Below are 19,269 nucleotides of genomic sequence, written 5' to 3'. Positions count from 1 at the left end.
TTTCCCAGTCTGTCAAACAGTGCCCATCTCACTGGGTTGCTCTGAGAGAGTCCATGTGTTAGAACGTGGGAAGTGCTTACTTGGCATGGTGCCTGGCCCCATGAATGAGTGCTCACCACCCTACCCGTCACTGGCTGGAGGGTGTGAGATACAGAGCACCACAAGCATTTTCTTCTCCTCAAAGGAGAACCTTGTTCTCCCCAACAAGTCCCTCTGAGAACTGCCTTGGCAGGGGTGGCACCAGTGGGCCCAGAAAATCAGGTCCGAAAGAGGGGCACGCAAGCTCCCCATAGGTCCAAGATGAGACAGACACAGGGGCCTCAGGGACCCCCAGGTGAGAGCTGCTTCACACAGGTGGAAGTGTCTTCCCTGCACACCCACCTCCCACACCCCAGACTTCCAACCCCTTTGCTCTCTTCCTGCTTCTCCCCAACTGGCCTTTCCTTCTGGACTCCGCTCCAACTCTCTGGACCTCAGTAGCACAGAGCTGAGGTTCCCAATTCCAGAAAGACCTGGAACACTAGAAGAATAAGTTTAGTCTGGGCTCAGTAATGAAAAAAAAAAAAAAAAAAAAGCACAAACACACACAAATTAAGGATCCATTAAGAATTCACACACAGGCAATAAAAATCTAACACACACACAGGAAGGATCAATAGCATACTCAGGAGAGCAGTTATACTGGGATGGCTGTCGGGATGCATCAAAGATGGAAATCTGAAGAGAAAAGGAATATGGCGGCCTAAGTTTGTTTCTTACAGTGGGGGGGGGGTGGATTAATCTCTATGCTATATGTCTAAAATATTCTATGAAGAATTTTTAAGAAGCTTAAAAGTACCAAAAAGTAATCAGACACTACAAAACAGAAAAGAATGAATTGAAGATACATGCCAAGTGGGTAAGTCCTACGGACGTCACACTGAATGAAAGTAGACCCCCACACGTCACATATAATTCCATTTACATGCCATGAGGAAGAGGCAAAACTAACCAGTGATAAGGGAAGTCAGAAGAAGGGCCCCCTCTTGGTGGGGGGAGTACTGACTCGGAAGGGGCACAAGGGAGCCTTCTGAGGTACTGGGAAGGTTCTGGGTCCTGGTCTGGGGGTAGTCCTGTGGCTGTGTGTATGCAATGAGCCATCAAACCATATGCTCAAGATGAGAGCATTTTACAGTGAGCTATGCTATACCTCAACTTAAAAATTAATTAAAAATTTTAAAAGAAAAAATATCTAACCAGGGGCGCCTGGGTGGCTCAGTTGGTTAAGCAACTGCCTTCGGCTCAGGTCATGATCCTGGAGTCCCGGGATCGAGTCCCGCATCGGGCTCCCTGCTCAGCAGGGAGTCTGCTTCTCCCTCTGACCCTCACGATCTCTCTACTCATTCTCTCTGTCTCAAATAAATAAATAAAATCTTAAAAAAAAAAAAATCTAACCATTGGCCAGGTTTGGAAACCTTTTGCACTGGCTCAGGATAATCAAGAGGCTGTTTTTGAATTTCTTTCTCTGTCAGCTTGACATGTGATTCCCTCATTGTGTATCTATTGACATCTCCTCTGGGAACAATCTCGAGCGAGGTGTAATGGCAGATACACAGGGGAAGGGTTCCATGTCCCAGGGACATGCACAAAAGTCAGGCTGACCGAGAGGCGAATCCTGGCTCTGCCCTTACTTGCGGTGTGCCCTGGGCTAGGTGATGCCCTCTCTTGAGATCTGGTGACCTAAGGCGCAAAATGTGGTCAAGATTAAAGACGACAGTGTTCACCACTGTGCCTCACACATATCAGGTGACCCCTCCCCCATAATGGGACCCATTAGTATGGTTCATGCTTTAACCATCCAGAGCAATGTTTTACCACCTGTATGTTACGGCTGATTTGTGTGTTGAAAAATCAATTTAGTGAATTGCAGCCAGCATTAAAAAAATTAGATTACAACAGAATAGAAACTACCTGTTTGCATTGCCTATAATAAAAGGAAGCGTTGTTCTATTGAGTTCCTATACATTATACACTGGGCTAAAATACACAATGCAGTTCTTACAGAGGGTGAATACCAAAAGCATTTAAAAGCCCTGTTCCACTGAACGCTACACAGCCCCGTGACAAGGCAGGTACCAGCTCGGGGCAACAAAGCCCAGTTCTTAGAACTGTGCAGGAACAATAGTGCACTAGGAGAATAATTCCACTACCTCCAGGAAGCCACGTTTCTTTTTTTAAGGTTCCAAGTGCCCCGAAGTTGAGGGGAGATCGGGTACAGCTGCCTAGAGGAAGCAGCTTCGGGCCTATGACGTACACAGTCAGGCCTGAGCGCCTGGGCTTGAAGAAGGGGGTGGGCCAGACCCCAGAAGGCCTGACAATGTGGCCAGCTGTGCCCCTCGGGAAGGAGCCAGGTGGCTCTGGGGCAGCTTCACAGCGGTCCTGAATAAGACGGTTCTAGGTGGAACCCAGACTGGGGTTGTGACAAACAGCAGGAATCCCCTGGAGAGGGAGTTACTCCTGTTCCACTTCTCTCTCAAGTCTCTTGGATGAGTTTATTTTTTTTATTTTTTAAAGATTTTATTTATTTATTTATTTGAGAGAAAGAGAGAGAGCACAAGCAGGGGGAACGGCAGGCAGAGGGAGAAGCAGGCTTCCAGCTGAGCAGGGAGCCCCATGTGGGGCTCGATCCCAGGACCCTGGGATCACGATCTGAGCCGAAGGCAGACACTTAACCGACTGAGCCACCCAGGTGCCCCTCTTGAACAAGTTTAGAAGTCTCATTTAAGTAGGTCTTTTAACACCTAATAATCTCACTTTTTGATAAAGAGAAGAGCAGGCCTTGGAACCTTCTATCAGCAAGGGCCGTGATGAAGAACTTTCTTGACCCTGCTTTGATTTTATGGATACCTTGGATTCACAGTGGGTGACATTGGTTTTCCATTTCACAGGGATGAGGTAACATATTTTTCAAAAAACTCTCTATTCAAGTTTTTTACAGTAGGTCCATTTTAAAAAAAAGTTTATAAAGTTTATAAGAGTAAAGGCAAAGGTAGATATGGCAGAGCGTAAAAGTGGCCCAGGAGTGGTTGCGGTTTGGCAAACGCTGCTAAGGACTCCCTGAACCTGAGGCCAGGGAGTCCCACCTCAGCTCTGCACATCCTGACAGCAGTGAGTGTCATCAAAGGACATGCTCCCTGCTAAGAGGTGACAGAGCTCAAGAGGGGAGAAATGGACCCGTTTTAGGAAGGGCATTGCCAAGGCCACCGGCCAACCAACCGTGGAGAATTCTTCATGGAAACATGGAACCAGGATTTTACCATTGTCAGGCGTGCTTTCAAACTCCCGTCACCATCAACAGGCCTTTCCGCAAACACACCCTCGCTTGCGTGGTCCTGACGCCACAGTGAAGCCTCCGCTTACATTTTCCTCTCCTGCACTTCACCCTTCCCCTTCAGCTCATGCCATCCTTCTAAGCTTTTCATTTCCAGATCATTTCAATCTCACGGAGGACTGGCACAAATAGTACAGAAAGTTCCCTCTACACCCTTCACCCAGCTTCCCCCAATGGGAACACCTTCCAGAACCCTAGACCACCACAGAAAAATTCTCAAAACAGGAAATGAACTTTGGAACAAGACGCTCGAGTACATCGCAAACCATCAGGATTTCACCCGTTTTTCCGGCCTCAGATCCAGTCCAGGGCCCCACCTGGCTGCTGTGTCCTCGCGGCCTGCTCCACTATGTGGCAGCTGCAGGTCCTCCCTCATCAGTCACAACTGTGACACTTCTGAAGAGTGTGTCAGGGATTTTGTAGAACCTCTCTCAAATGAGGTTTGTCTGATGTTCTCCGGTGCCTTCAGCCAGGCTGTGCATTTCTGGGAAGAATCCCACCACGATGCAGCCCCTTGCCAATGTTCGGCGTCAGGGCGCGTGATGTCCATGTCTTATGGCCAGCAATGTTGGGCTTGAGCACTTGGCTAAGGCGGGATCTGCCAGGGGTCCCTGCTGTAAGGAACTGTGTTCCCCTCTGTGATGACTAAATATGTGGGGGAAATACGCTGAGCCTATCTAAATATTTTATTTCTGCTAAAGCTTTTACCCACTAATTTTAGCACGCAGATTTTAACTGTACCAATTATTGCCATGGTGTTCCTTTCTTTCTTTTTTTTTTTTAATGTATTTTGAGAGAGAGCACACAAGCAGAGGGAAAGGGAGAGAGAGAATCTTCAGCAGACTCTACCCTCAGTGTGGAGCCCAACGAGAGGTTTGATCCCACAACTATGAGATCGTGACCTGAGCCGAAATCAAGAATCAGACGCTTACCCACCCAGGCACCCCATATTACCATGGTGTTTTAATGGTGATTTTCAAATTCTGTCATTTCTTCTACATTCATTAATTGGAATACCTGTGCCTTTTTTTTTTTTTTTTTTTGGTTTTAAAAATACAAGTCCTCGGCAGAAATTTACAAACTTTCTAGTGGCCAAGCTGGCCTTGAGATAAACCATCTCTTCCTACTTATCTGCTGATAAACAGTCCACTGCACCCTAACACCTTTCCTATTTTTTTCTCTTTTCTTCTTTCCTTCCCTCACCTCATCCTGCCTTCCCCATCACCTTGATTTTAAGAGCTGCTGAGCACCAGGCTAGCCCAGCAGTGCCAAAACAGCTCTGCTGTGTACAGAGTTTAAACTAGGCTGGTAATTCACACCTGGGCCTCACACTTGCTCTGTGTCTCAATCCTAAGAAACTATTATGTGCCAGGCACTAAATATACTCTCATCTTTACACCAACTTTAGTACGTCAGTAGGATGCTTCCCATTTTACAGATCAGTGGGCCGAGGCTGATCCATTTAGCCAACACCTATTTAGGGTTCCCAGTGCCAGCCTCCACTACTGGTGCTGGGGACGTGGGGGTGAACACCATAGGCAAGGCCTGTGCACTGAGGAACTTACATTTCCACGGAGAGGACAGACACATTTTTTGATCAGCAAAAAGGGGATGTGATTGTTTTGAAGTGTGCCAAGAACAACGAAGCAGCATCCACAATGATCCAATAGAATGTGACGGGGGACACTTTCAGCCGAGTGGTCAGGGCAGGTCCCTCCAAGCAGAGACCTGAGGGGAGGGAAGGACCGAAGGCTCTGAGGCGGAGGGTGAAGGCAGCTTGGTTAAGGAGCCGCAGTGGCCACCAGGGCTTGAAGCCCAGGGAGGGGAAGGTGGCCTAGGACGAGGTCATCAGGGGTGGGGGTGGGGGATGGATCACACAGGGCCCTGCAGGCTGGGGAGAGGACTCTGGACTCTTCTCCACGGTGGATCTGAAGCACAGTACCGAGTGCCCAGGAGGGCGGACCAGGTTTCACCCAGAGTGACCCCGGCGGTCGACAACAGAGCCAGGCTCCGGCCGAGGCTGGCCTAGTCCACGTCCGCCCCAGCCAGGCCCCTTCCTCCTCCACACAGCACCGGCCCAGGCCGTTGGGCCGAGCTCCAAACACCGTGGGACTCAGGGTCTGGCTTTGGAATATGTTTTTGTGCTCACAAAGAAACACAGGTGTGGCTAACGCCCTGGACTTCTCCCTCACACGAGATCACTCTGCGTCTCCTGCTCCGGAAAGACTGGAGGCTGGGACCCATGCTCGGCACCAGCCCAAGGCCTGCTCCCCCCGAGGCGCCTGCAGGCCTCGATTCCGCCACACACACCTCAGAGCCCCCCTTCCCAGTACTGAGATCTGCATGCGCTCCTTCCACTTTTTCATCTAGCAAGCTCACGGTCACACCGTATGGTGCTGTAGTGAAGGGCACAGACTTGGGAGCCAGAGTGCCGGGGTTCAAATTCTGGCTCTGCCACTGGCCGGATGACCCTGGGCAAGTGAGCTCCTGAGGGCCGCGCAGGGGCGGCTGTGAGGATGGAATGAGTTCATCGGCTCAAGAAGGCCGAGTGGCGTGGGTGCCCTGAGAATGCTGCTCTGGCGTTGCTTATCACCCTGATCACACCCCCCCACCCCTGCCCTCCTCTGCCCCCACTCCCCCCACCCCACCCACCATGGGAGGATTGAGCCTTATATACTCGGGAGCTCACGGGCTCACCTGTCCCTCCCCTCCCTGGCTTGGGGCCTGGCACTGAATAAACACTGTTTGTTGAAAGAATGAATAAATAACGAACAAACATGTATGAGTATCGGATGGGTAAATATACATCAAAGGTAAGATTAAAAGCTTATAATTATTCAGGACAAATACTTTCAACAGAAGTGCCTCTGGCAGAGTCGTGTGATTAAGACAAGGCCTGTAGGCACGAGGGGGGGCGGGTAAAAAGCAACAGAGATAACCCGGCCAACATATAATCAAGAACCCCAAAGAACAGACTTTGGAATTTGGAGTAGAGAAACCTGGCTTCCCAATCCTGGAGCCACCACCTACTGGCTGTGCTGTGGCCTCGGCAAGGCCACCCTGGGCAGATGGGCAGGCTGCCCCCCGCACAGGTCACCTGACTGGGGCAGACAGCAAGGGCCGGACACGAGCCCCCACTCAGCTGAAGGAGGTGTGGGGGCTGCACAGGGCTCTCGGAACCCCGAAGAAGGGAAGTTTTCTAAGCGGCTCCCACAGAGGTGGCAGAGAAGTGACCCAAAGCTCTGAGCAGCCCAGACCAGCTCCCTGAGCCTCAGTTCTAGCCCGCAAAGTGGGGCCAGTGACCGCAGCTACGCCTCTCCTACAGGCGGGCGGATGGTGCTGTTGGCACCACGATACTTAACGTTCACCCCTTTTATGCCCAGCGCTTACAGCAATGCCTGGCACAGGGTAGGCACTCGGTGCATCTGCCCAGTGAATTACTGGGCTAGCGTCGTCAACCGGCACCTCCCCTGGCCTTCCCCGACAGGCAGCCTGTAAGTCAGGTCCTGCTGTGGGCTCAGGGGCAGGCGGGACCTTGAACTGTAGTAAACTCTCACACCCTTCAGTCTAGGAGAAAACAGAAAACAGAAAGGGCATAGGGTGGGGGTGGTAATTTGGGGCCAGAATGCAGCCTTTTTCAGTCAGCTGGAAAAAGCGATAAGGAGGCATCCGTGGGAACCATGGGAATTGGGGGTGGGGGAGGAACGGGCCCCATTCACACAGAGCACGAAGGTTATGGCCCCAGCGGAATGTGGGCTGGGTGTGGGGCTGGGCCTGGGAGCAAAGTTCCTGAATGACCGGCTGGCCGGGCAGGGGCCTCAGTCCCCTCTTGGGAACCTGAACAGCCAAGAGCAGTGTTTCATCAAAACAGGAAAAATCATAGAGGAAAAATGCACATGTAAGGGGACTGGTATTTACAGGGAACAGCCTTGCCTCCACCCAAGGTCTGAAAGGATGGACTGGGGGAGGGGACACGGGGGGGGGGATGCAGCGGGGCAGAGCCCTCCCCAGGAAGGCCACCTGCTGTGCACCTGGGCCAGAGGGATCCTGGGTGTCTGAAGGGGAGCCTGGACCAGGTAGTGTATGAAGAAGGCAACGTGAACCTCAGAAGTCATGCCCTCATAGCATGTTCCTCCAACCACAGGCCTCGTGGGCTACCTACAGAGCTTCCGACTGGACGTGACCCATCCACAGAGCTTCAGGATCACAGGGGGCCCGCCCTGCTGTTACCTACAGGGCAGGGGAGCTCGGACTTTGGCTCAAAACACAGGTAGGAGCCTCGGGATGTGGGGCAGGTCCCTCACAAATGCTTAACCCTGTTTTCTTTCTTTGGACAACAGGGCACTCTCACCCCTGTCCGCGGAGCGCTGGGAAGGTTAACTGAGATTATGAACTTGGACCTGCTGGGTACGCCAAAAGGCTCTAAATAAAAAGCCTTTTCCTGGGTTCACGGGAGCGGCCAACCTTATAATCCTCGTGGACACATGGTAGCCGGCGATTCATCAAAGGCTCCTCCGTCCTCCCCCAAGCTTCTGGGACACACAACCCTGGTGTCTCTAACTTTCCTGCATATCAACACAAGGATTCTGGCCTTGAGGACCCCAGCTGAGTGGCTCCTCCAATGGGAGATTCAAGAAGGCCCTGGGCTGTGTGATGGTACAGAGCACCACCCCCCTGACCTGAACGCTGCAGAAGGACCTTAACCGGCTCCGCTCCTCCCCTTCAGTCCAGGGTGAGCTTTTCACGAAGATCTTAAACTCCTTCATAGGTCGAAGGTGTCTTAGGATAAAGGATAGATTCCTAACCATGCCCTACGAGGCCCTCATGGCCTGCCTCAGCTGATACCTCCAGCCCAGCTCTCCTCGGCCCTACTTCCACCTGCCACAGCATCCTCTCTGCCTCCAGCCTGTGCCCAGGCTGCGCCTTTCACCTGGTCCTACATCCCTTTCAACCCTAGGCATCTTTCAAAGAGCCGCTCAGTCACTGCAGTGAGGTTTCCTTGATCCCTAGAAGACTCAGGTCCTAGAGCCCTCTGTGTTCTCCTACGCAGCCCTCATATCAGCTGAGAACTACAAATTTAATTGGGTGTTTGACTTCACTGTTGAAACCAAAGACTCCATGATGGCAGGGGCTACATCCCTCTTGTTCACCACTGGACCTCTAGTGCTGAGTGCAATGACCAGCATGAATATGTGCAAATAAACGAGAGAATGAATGAATAAATGAATGGTCAAACAAACAGCCTTGGGGGATGAAAAGTGAAAAGGGAAGTAAAGCCGGAAGCAGATGGGGAGACCTAGATTTGATTATTCCTACTCTAGGAACTCTAGTGGAAGGTGGAAGACAAGAACATGGGGAGGAAGCCGAGTCATGTGTAAGAGGGCAGGGTTGCCTTGGTTGCTGGGGGTACACAGGACCCCAGGAGGAGGGGGTCATTGACCTGGGGGCCATGGAGGAGCACTTGCTGATAATTCACGTCCGTGATCTCATTCTGCCTCACGCAATACTGAGGTGGGGTGCTATTATTAGTCCATTGTTACAGATGAGGAAACTGAGTCCCAGGGGGATGAAGGACCCGCCTGAGGTCCCACAGCTGAGAGGGGGTGGGGCCAGGGAAGTGACTGTTCACACAAGGCAGTGAGTTCTAGATGTAAGCGGGAAAAGTCTCTTACGCAGGGCATCTCTGCAAAAAAGTGAAACAAATTTATTAGCATCTCCCTGAAACTGCTGGAACAGAAATGCTTACACTTGTAGTAAGTCAGCGTGGTAAGCGAGAATGAATTGGATTGTTCCAGGCTTATCAACAGAGAACCTACTCTAGCCAAGTCCAATGCCAAACGTCTCACCTGCATCAGCCCCTGCGATCCTCAGAATGGCCCCGTGAAGCTGCTGGCACTAGCATTGGGCCCATTTTGCAGATGAAGACATGAAGCTGAAAGAAGTTCCTGTTACTCCTACTTTAAAATGTCTAAAACATCTAGAGTATTCTCTTCTCTATATTATTTTAATGAACTTCAAATACGTCAACATGTTCTTAATATCTACGAGTGGCCTTGGGGCCCCAATGCTATTTTCCAAAAAGCTTTTCAACTCCCCGACTGTGAATTCGCTGCGGTGGGGTTTTCAGGGGCCCCAACCCTTGGCCACAATTCCAATGCTGCCTGTATGCCTGCAGTGTGCTTTAGGCATTTCATATGCATGAATTCAGTCTCAGGTTGGCCTCCATGAGAGTGTGAATAATGAGCAGTCATCCCATCAGAGAGAACACTCACTCGACATCCCTGGGAAATATATGAACCCATGCCAATAGGCTTTCAGTTCCCCTTCATCCATGCCCTAGGGAGTTCTTACATTCACTTGATCCCTTTTTTTGTCCTAAACACTGCCCTTCCTCAAGAACCTGCTATGGCTCCCCACTGCCTGATGCAAAAATGTGCAGACCCTGGGCCAGGTCCACAAACTGTTGTTACCCCCACTCTTTCTGACACCACTCTCCCTGCCTCCCAATCTGTTATCAGGCTGCAGAGCCCCTCGGCTAGAATGCCATCCCTTGCCCTTCACTGATCGACCCTGGCTCATCTTTCAAGTGTCCCTCCTCCAGGAAGCCCCCAAATTCACTCCCCACTTGTGCATGTTCTGCCATCTGCTTCTTTTCTGGTCAAGCATTATCATCTACGTGGCCTCCACTCCTCTCCAGCCTGTGTGTGAACAGACCCCACCTTCCCAACAGGACTCCGCTTCTTACGAGCAGCGCTAAGTTCTGCCCGCCTGGGCTAGCACTCCAGTCTTGTCTGAGCCTCTCCAGTCTGGCTGCTAACCCAGCTTCACCATCAGTCCAGCCAGCCTCTCACAGAAACGACACACGGCCCACCCCCAGGGACATGGTGGCGGGGGGAGGTCACTGATAAGGCACCTGCCTTTTCTCTGGCCTCAAGTACCGTCAAGTTGCCTCCTGCCAACAGGCCACGAACTAAGTCACAGGTCCATTGTCCTTTTTTTTTAATTGAATAGGATGTGACTTACAATTTAATAAGTGACATTTGATTAGTTGAAGGTCAACATTTTCCAAACATCAAGTCCATGTGGAAAATATGAATCAAAGCAGCTTCTTGGCAGAGAGACTAAACACCACAAGAGCCAGCAGAGGCTTGCCTGGCCCTGCCGGGCCGCACCATACCCCACCTCTACAGCAGAGCCCTGCAGGCTGCCACACCACGAATCGAACTTGGCTCCCCTGCTCAAACCCATCCTCACTGCGCTGAGGGTCAAGGGCACGCTCATCATGCCCCAGATGCATCCTCCGGTTCGCTGTGTGCTGACACTTCACTCCTGACCCTGCCTCTGCGCAGGACTGGACCCCTCGTCCTGGCATCCACCTGGCTCCGCTCATCACTAAGGTCTCGGGGGTGACACCGTGGGGAGGCCCTCCTCCAGCCCTGCAGAAAGTTCGATCAGAATCCCCAGAGTTCCCTGGATGTTCTCGCTCAGAAAACTCTTGCTCGGGCGCCTGGGTGGCTCAGTTGGTTGGGCGACTGCCTTCGGCTCAGGTCATGATCCTGGAGTCCCGGGATCGAGTCCCGCATCGGGCTCCCTGCTCGGCAGGGAGTCTGCTTCTCCCTCTGACCCTCCCCCCTCTCATGTACTCTCTCTCATTCTCTCACTCTCAAATAAATAAATAAAATCTTTAAAAAAAAAAAAAAAGAAAACTCTTGCTCATTTAATTGTCCATCTTCCCCATCGGAACAGAAGCTCCATGAGAGCAGGTACCACGTCGGTGGCGTTTAGCTTCAAACCCCAGCTCCAGCACAGAGGGTGGCACACAGCAGGTGCTCAACAGATAACAACAGTTCATGAATGAGTGAACAAAGGAGCAAACAAGGTGCTAGCAGGGACAGAGACCATCTCACCGCAAGTGCTGGGCGGAACAGTTGGCCCAGCCAAGCTGCCAGCCAAGGGGTGTGGGGGCCTATCCAGGGACATGTTCCCTGGATCCAGATCAGGTACAAGAGGCAGGTGAGTGTGCTTCCTCTCCTGTCCCCACTGCCCTCCTGGAAACCAGCAACCCCATCCCGGCCCAGCCCAGTGGTGTTCAGAGAACACCACTCAGCGGACAGCGTCGGGGAGTAGGGTGACCTGTAATACTTGATGCATTATACACACAGATAGCATTTTTGTTTCTTTCTTTTCTTCCTTCTTTTCTTTTCTTTTTTTAAGATTTATTTATTTATTTGAGAGAGACAGTATCCAAGCAGACTCTTGCTGAGCGCAGAGCCCAACATGGGGCTGGATCTCATGACCCCATGAGATCAGGACCGGAGCCAAAACCAAGAGTCAGACGCTCAACCGGCTGAGCCACCCAGGCGCCCCTTTTGTTTCTTAAACTGCTTTTATAACAAATCTCATATGGAATAATAACAACAAATGTGTATTCACTGGACCCTAAGAGTGCTACACGCTGCTTCTAGAATTTTCACATTACTAGAAGTTCACTATTGCTCTCCCCACCTCACAGCTGAGGAAATTGAATCAATCCCAGAAAGGTGCCATGATTGGCCAGACTGAGCAAACAACAGGGCCAGAGCCTGAAGTTCCTGCTTGGGGTTCCACTCTCCTGATCATTACAGTGCCCCCAGAGACGGTGTTTAAAATACAGAGGCCAGGGCCCTGATGCCCCACATCACAAACTCCAGGTGGGGCCATGGGAATCTGCATTTGAACCAGCAAATTGCCCTTAGCCAGCCGGGCAGACTGTAACCCCCTGGGCCTCAATATGCCCATCTGTGAAATGGGCAACTCCTTCCCTACAGGGCTGCTATGGGGGACCAAGTGAGGGAAATGCTTCGAATGTGTTCTAAAGCCAGCGGAGAGGTCCCTGGCAGGAGGTTCCCCTGAGGAAGCAGCAGACCCAGGAGTCACTCACAAGTCACTGACCTCTGTGGGTCCAGCTCACTTGCTAGACATTCCTACATATCATAGCTCCTGTGCAATATCTTTCCCTCAACAAGAGCTCATGGCAAACCAGTTAAGCCTGGTGAGAGGGCAGACACCAAGTCCACATCCCACGTCCCCACACTTGGGAGCCCTACACTGTGACACCAGCTGGGGCAATGATGACTACCCCGGGCCTTCGGCAAAGACGTGAACACATTTTCACACATGTACACACTCACACACATGCTACACTCACACACACATATAAGTACACACAGGCGCTTTCCTGACAAACAGGGGTGGCTCTCCCCAGAGCTCCTCTCCGTCGGCCAAACCCGCATACCCTCTCTTCTCTGGGCTGCCAATATGCTCATGTAAAGATTCCAAAATGGCAGTTCCAACGCTGCCACCCACAGGGCCAGAGGCCGATGTGGTAGCCTGTATCAAGGTTCAAATACCTATGCAAACTCAAAAATAATCCCAGCCATATGTACTGGGCCCTTCCAATGGCTGGGTGCCATGCTGGACAACTTCCCATCATTATGTCATTGAAGTGCTCCTGTCCCCAGGAAGAAGGTCCCGCCCCTATCTCCACGGATGATGTGGGTAAGGCGCTGAGAAATCAGAGAGCCTGCAAGCAGCAGAGCTGTCATTCAAACACAGCTGGGATTCGAACTCTGCTCACTTACTATTCGACACATTTTTTTAGTGTGCCCAGTACTGTCCTAGGCCTAGGGGACCCAGCAGTGACCAAGGCAGAGCAAGGCACTGGCAGCCTGGTGGGAGACTCAGAGACCAAGCTCTTAACCCTGGTCTCTGCTGTATCCCAAAGGCCACTGGCTCCTTCCAAGGGAGACCTCCCTGCCTGGGTCCTTGGTGTCCACTAAGGTGGACACAGGGTACCTGGGCAGAATGCACCAGCGTTTTGAAAAATTAAAAGCTACCTCTGGGCCTCACTCTTCTCCACTCTACTCCTTCCCCATGGAGTGTCCTTAATAGAATCTTTAAGCATTCTGTTCAAAATGGAGTCATGAGACATGCAAAACTGCCCCCCCTCCAGCAATGATGACAATACACCTGATTCTTTGGCAATTTTCTTTTAGCAGGAATAGACTCAATTATACTAGTCTCTGTTTGGGATTTCCAGACACAGGCTGATCTCTCCAAGAACATTTCCAGACCATCTCTTAAAGAAGATGTTAGACAAATCTCCTATTTGGGGATGGGATTATTAGCCACTGACATGTAGAATGCTTACCATGTGTCAGGGCACACATATGAACAACCCACTATTCTCATTTTGCAAATGAGGAAAGTGAGGCACAGAGAGGTTTAGTAACTTGCCCAAAGTCACAGAGCTGGCAAGTGGAACACTTGGGCCCAGGCAGTCTTTGACAGGAATCTGGACTCCTAACCTCCATTAGGTCAAACAAACTTGGCTTCTTTACAAGAGTGTCTTCACATTTCAGAGAGGTTCGCAGGATGCCTGAGGCCCCTAACCCAACTCACCTACTTCCCTGCCTGGCCCATGCACCTCCCCACCCGCTTATGGTCCCAGGGCTCTGCCCAGCCCAGCTCAGCCTGTGGCCTGTTTCCTCTCAGACCTGCCTGTGCCCAGAAGCTGGCCTATTAAGAACTAGGATGCAGGTCTCATAAATGAAGGGGAGACAGCTGGGGACCAGGCAACAGGGAGTGGGGGAGCATGTGGCCACTCCTTAGTGATAGCTACGTCTGCCACCTGGCCAGGGAGCCCAGAGAGCCCCATTTTTCAGGAGGCAATGGTAATCGATTTTTATGTGAAATCTAACTTGAAAGTGCTGGCATTTAATTCAATTTGCTTAAAAGAATGTGAGGATGAAATAATATCTGTGATGGGAGCAGAATTCAACCCCCAGTGCTACCGGTTTAGTCTCTGCATTAGCAGATCAAGCCTGTCAGGAAGTTTCATAAATAGGGGAAGGAAAGTAGAGGGGCCATGACGCAGAACTGGGACCTCCTCTGCTCCAGGAGCTGTGCGAGGTTCTCTCCTTAACTCGACTCAGCAACCCTAGGGTTGGTGGTGGTGGCGGGCCGGGGGGCGGGGTGTGTGTGTGTCAGGATTCATGTCCCCATTTGTAGACCAGAAAAACCGATGCAGAGAGGTGAGGTGAGCTGGCCAAGGACGCAGCACGGGTGGATGCGCCAGGACCCAAAGCCCAGCTGTCCCAGGTGCAGCACGCAACAGCAGCTCTAGAAGACGCCTGGGTCCTGGGTGGCTGACTCGTCATGCTCCAGTGAGCGCAGGGCAGGCGGCGGCCAGTATGGCCCCAACCAACTGCCAGGGGCCTGACCCAGGGCGCGGTGGAGATGCGTGGGTGAACCCTCTCATAGCTCCTTTGACTCAGGGTTAGCTCAGCTCTGACAAACCACTTGGCTTTGAGTGTGACCCAGTTTTATAGCTTGAGCAACCAAAGTGGAGTTGGGGAAAGTCAGGCAGGTCTGAGAGCGAAACCGGCCCCGTACCACCTGGCTTGCGGGGTGAACTTGGGTGGAACCCCTCAGCTCTCAGAACCTCGGGTCCCCCCCTTCCCAGCTCCAAAAACTAGTGGCTGGCTCAATCCATCTTGAGACCCTCCCAGCTCCCATAATTATGGGTTCTAATAAGCCCAGAACCTTAACACGCACCAACACTGGGGCACATCGCTCTACCTCAATTGCCTCCACCTGCAAAATGGGGAAGTAAAAGCCCCCACCGCATGGGTTCGTTGTGAGAAGTGAGTAAGATGACATATTTGCAGCATGTAGCACTGGGCCCAATGCCCAGGAGACGCTCAATAAACATTTACTTCCACTATCACCCCCACCCCCCAACTGTCTAGCACCTGCAACTTCTCACTTCCCTCCTTCCAGAAATATCTGACTGCAGAGAACAGCTTCAGGTCTAGTTCTCTGTACCAGGGACCCAGAGGGGTCAAAACCCACAGCTCTGTCATTGGGAAGGATCTGAGCACCTAACTAGCACTCACCAAGCAAGATGCAAAATGCCTCCCTCAACAAACTAAACAAGGATGGCGTTTGAGTTCAGGAAAGCCGTGCTCCTGAGGTCCCTTGCCAGCTGCACGAACCCTCTGAACCTCAGTGTCCTCATCTACAGAGAAAACAATCATCCCCAGACCACACTTCATCTCCTAAGGGCTTTCTAAACTCTTAAGTCCCACAGAACACTTTCATGATCATTGTTAATTAAGTTAACTCAGATTTGTGCTCAGCTGTAGGATTACATTTGAATCATAACGGTAAAGACTTCAGACCTCAGGCTTTTCCCAGCCTACCTGACCCTAAGAATCACTGAGGACACTCTGAAAATGTAGAATCCTAGGCCCATCCTGGACCAGACAGAGCCGTGGGGCGGTGGGTGAATGTGGTGGGACACAGGGCCCAGGTGATTAGAGAAACCTGCCCATTCCAGATTGAACAAAATTGCTCAACTGAAACTGAAAAATGGGCAAGCTGAGCTTCCAAGGTCAGGTATCTAACAGAAGGCATCACTTTCTGGAGGTCAGAAAGTCGTGAGTTTAGGGGCTGGCTCTGTTACTTTGCTAGTTGTATGAGTTTGGGACCAGCCCTCAACCGCTCTGAGCCTATTTGTTCAAAATGGGAACAATTAGGCCTAACCCTTAGGCTGGGGTGAGTGTGGAATGTCAGGTGTCCTCTCCTTCCCAACTTCCCGACCTCAGATTCTGGGGGCTATTGTGCCATTTCAAGCAAGTGAAGTTAGTGAGGAGGGGGGGGCGGGTACCTGGTGGCGTCCCATTTGGACAGGCAGCCAGCCGCCCATTCCCACTTTGGGCAGGGCCTGAGTAATGTCTGATTTCCCAAGTCCTCAGGACAAAGTCAGTAGGAAACATTTTCCATTCTCACTGCTCGAGAAATAAATCCTTTCAGATGTACTTACACCCTTGGGAGAAAACTAGAAACATTTCCAAACACAGAGATATGGCAACAAAGCACCTAATCTCGGTAGAGTTGGAGCTCTCTGCCAGGTGCTGGGGGGAGGGGGTCTCCCCTTGTTTGGGGTTCTGAGCTGCTTCGTGGAAGGTGTGAGGTGAGGAGAGCATGGGTCCCACATCCCCAGGCTGGGGATCTGACTGCAGCTGGACTGGCCTCTTCCTCTCTGTCTCTCGCCTTCCTTCATTGGATAAGTATTTTCTGAGCACCTGCTGCGTGCTGACACTGGCTTCAGCACCAGGACCCAGTGATGGGCAAAGAGATTTGGTCCCTGCTCTCAAGAGCTTAGACTCCATCACACAGAATGTTAAATGGCAAAAGCCACACCGCAGCTGTGCTGAGTGATCTGAAGGCCGTGCCCAGGTCTGATGAAAAGGTTCATTCAGCCAGGGAAAGGGTGAGGGGAGACCCAAATCAGACTGCAGAGGCAGTCTGGGAGGATCTTTCTGGAGGAAGAGTACCAGATGGCCGTGCTGATCCAGTTATTTCCTCTGCCACAAACTCTTTACCACCCCATCCGCTTTTCCTGCCTTCTCAGTCCGTATTACAATGAAAAATAACCTTTTACGCCATGGTTTGCTCCCCATTGTCAGCCCATATTTATCCCCCACTAGCCTGGAAGCATCATGAAGGTAAAGACAAAGTCAGTCTTGTTTTCCCTGGAATCCTCCCCAGTAAATCTTTTTTTTTTTGTTTGTTTTTTTTTAAGAATTTTTATTTATTTATTTGACACAGAGAGAGAGCACAAGCAGGGGGAGCGGCAGAGGGAGAAGCAGGCTTCCGGCTGAGCAGGGAGCCCGATGCGGGGCTCCATCCCAGGACCCTGGGACCATGACCTGAGCCGAAGGCAGTCACTTACCCGACTGAGCCACCCAGGCGCCCCCTCCCCAATAAATCTTTAAATGAATGGTGAATGAATGAATGAATGAATGAACGAACCCCACTTCCCTGGGCCTCCACCTCCTCACCTCCACTATGGGAATAACAATACCTTTTGGCCAGCTGCCTGGGACTCCCGGGGCACACTGCCTGTTTGCAGTGGGCGGGGCTTGGTGCTGCCTGAGGAGGTGGGACATGGTGGGGGTAGGGGAATTAGGAGAGGAAGCTGACACCTTGACTCCGTGAACAGATCACTGGAGGACTCGGCCCCAGTCCAAAGGATAAAACAATGTCAAAAACGCATGAATGGATAAAGAAGATGTGGTCCATATTTACAATGGAATATTACTCAGCCATCAGAAAGGATGAAGACCCAACTTTTACATCAACATGGATGGGACTGGAGGAGATTATGCTAAGTGAAATAAGTCAAGCAGAGAAAGTCAATTATCATATGGTTTCACTGATTTGTGGAACATAAGGAATAGCATGGAGGACATTAGGAGAAGGAAGGGAAAAATGAAGTGGGGGGGAATTGGAGGGGGAGATGAACCATGAGAGACTATGGATTCTGAGAAACAAACAGGGTTCTAGAGGGGGGGGGGGGATTGGTTAGCCCAGTGATGGGTACTAAGGAGGGCACGTACTGCATGGAGCACTGGGTGTTATACGAAAACAATGAATCGTGGATCACCATACCAAAAACTAATGATATATTTTATGGTGACTAACATAATAAATTAAAAAAAAAAGGCACGACAGGGCACAGGGGGAGCCCTCCCTTGAACAGCGTGCAGCTAAACGGTCCCCCAGGTACCAGTACCAACTAATGCTGTCACCAGACACATTTATGTCACCCACTGGGCCAGTGAGTGGCTGACAAGTTCCCAAACAGGCCCAGGACCGCCTTCTGATTTTCTGCCTCCTCGAAGCAGGCCTGGGAGGCTGGCTTTCCTCTGCAAACACAGCCACATGCACCAGGCAGGTGATGGGTGCCAGGGACAGAGAGATGGGAGAGCAGCATGAATACACAGGCCCGGGCCCCGTGTAGTCACACCTACAGGAGGAAGCCTTCCCCAGCCAAAGACAGCAGTCAGGGACAGTGGAAGGAAGGGGCACTCAAGTCTGCGGTATGGCCCTCCGAGTGGGGGCGGGGAGGGTTGGGGGGTTGGAGAGGGTCATGTCCTGCCCTGGACCTCAGTTTCCCTTGGCCAAGTCACACTCTTAATTCCTCCCTCACAGATCAAGGTGCAAACTGTAAAGTGCTAAGTGCTACGAGGTAAAGCAGTGAATCTCATCCACCCCTCCCCGCACCCAGTTTTGGATTTGTACATATCGTGTGCAAGCTGTCCCCGAAGCCAGCATTTCCCGAAGTGTGGCACCCGGGCCACCGGTGTGACCCAGGCTGATTTCAGGTAATATGCGGACCTGGTGCTTAAGTGGCTTTAGGTTGCACAGGGTGGTTAATCCCCGCTGAATTCTCATTTGAACATTCTGAGAACATCAAAGAAGTCTCAGGCAGTGCTGCTCCCTCCTCGACCTCTCATCTTTCTGGCACTGGCCAATATCCATCCCCCCCACCTTTTTTTTAACAGACTCAACAACTTTGGCAGGCCCCAGCTAGCTAGAACGGAACAACCCTGCAATTACTGGTATCTATTTCTGGCAGGTGATACCGCTTCGCCATTTTCTTTTTTTTTTTTTTAAAGATTTTATTTATTTATTAGAGACAGAGAGAATGAGATACAGAGAGCATGAGAGGGAGGAGGGTCAGAGGGAGAAGCAGACTCCCTGCCGAGCAGGGAGCCCGATGCGGGACTCGATCCCGGGACTCCAGGATCATGACCTGAGCCGAAGGCAGTCGCTTAACCAACTGAGCCACCCAGGCGCCCCGCTTCGCCATTTTCAAAGATGTTATAAAGCGACCTTTCATAAATAAAAATATGGTTAAAAAAGCTGAATACTTTAAAGAAAAATGACTAATAATACATGTTGTTTAGGAATATGCCCCCAGCTTACGGAGCTGGTGCCAGAATGGTGGAAGGCTGAAAAGTACTGAGCGCGGTTACCACCTCTGCCAGCAACAGGCACATCTAAGCCCC

At 51.3% G+C, this 19,269-nt stretch overlaps 1 protein-coding gene across 2 annotated transcripts in view; it reads right to left on the bottom strand.

The window, feature by feature from the left end:
- ERGIC1 (endoplasmic reticulum-golgi intermediate compartment 1) overlaps positions 1-19,269 on the bottom strand; it is a 104,184-nt gene that overhangs the window by 72,456 nt on the left and 12,459 nt on the right. The window contains exon 1 of one of the 2 annotated variants that reach the window (XM_035014395.1): positions 4,936-4,954. The exons of the other annotated variant lie outside the window; for it this stretch is intronic. Coding sequence (XP_034870286.1) covers positions 4,936-4,937 — 2 coding nt within the window. The 5' untranslated portion in view covers positions 4,938-4,954. Of the gene's footprint in view, positions 1-4,935; positions 4,955-19,269 lie in introns of those variants that run through there. 2 annotated transcript variants of the gene reach the window in all.

Source organism: Mirounga leonina, unplaced genomic scaffold, assembly GCF_011800145.1.
Source record: "Mirounga leonina isolate KUSES-001 unplaced genomic scaffold, KU_Mleo_1.0 Mir_104, whole genome shotgun sequence".
Lineage (NCBI taxonomy): Eukaryota > Metazoa > Chordata > Mammalia > Carnivora > Phocidae > Mirounga > Mirounga leonina.
Note: the sequence above shows the minus strand (reverse complement) of the source record. Positions and strands in the feature narration are given on the sequence as shown.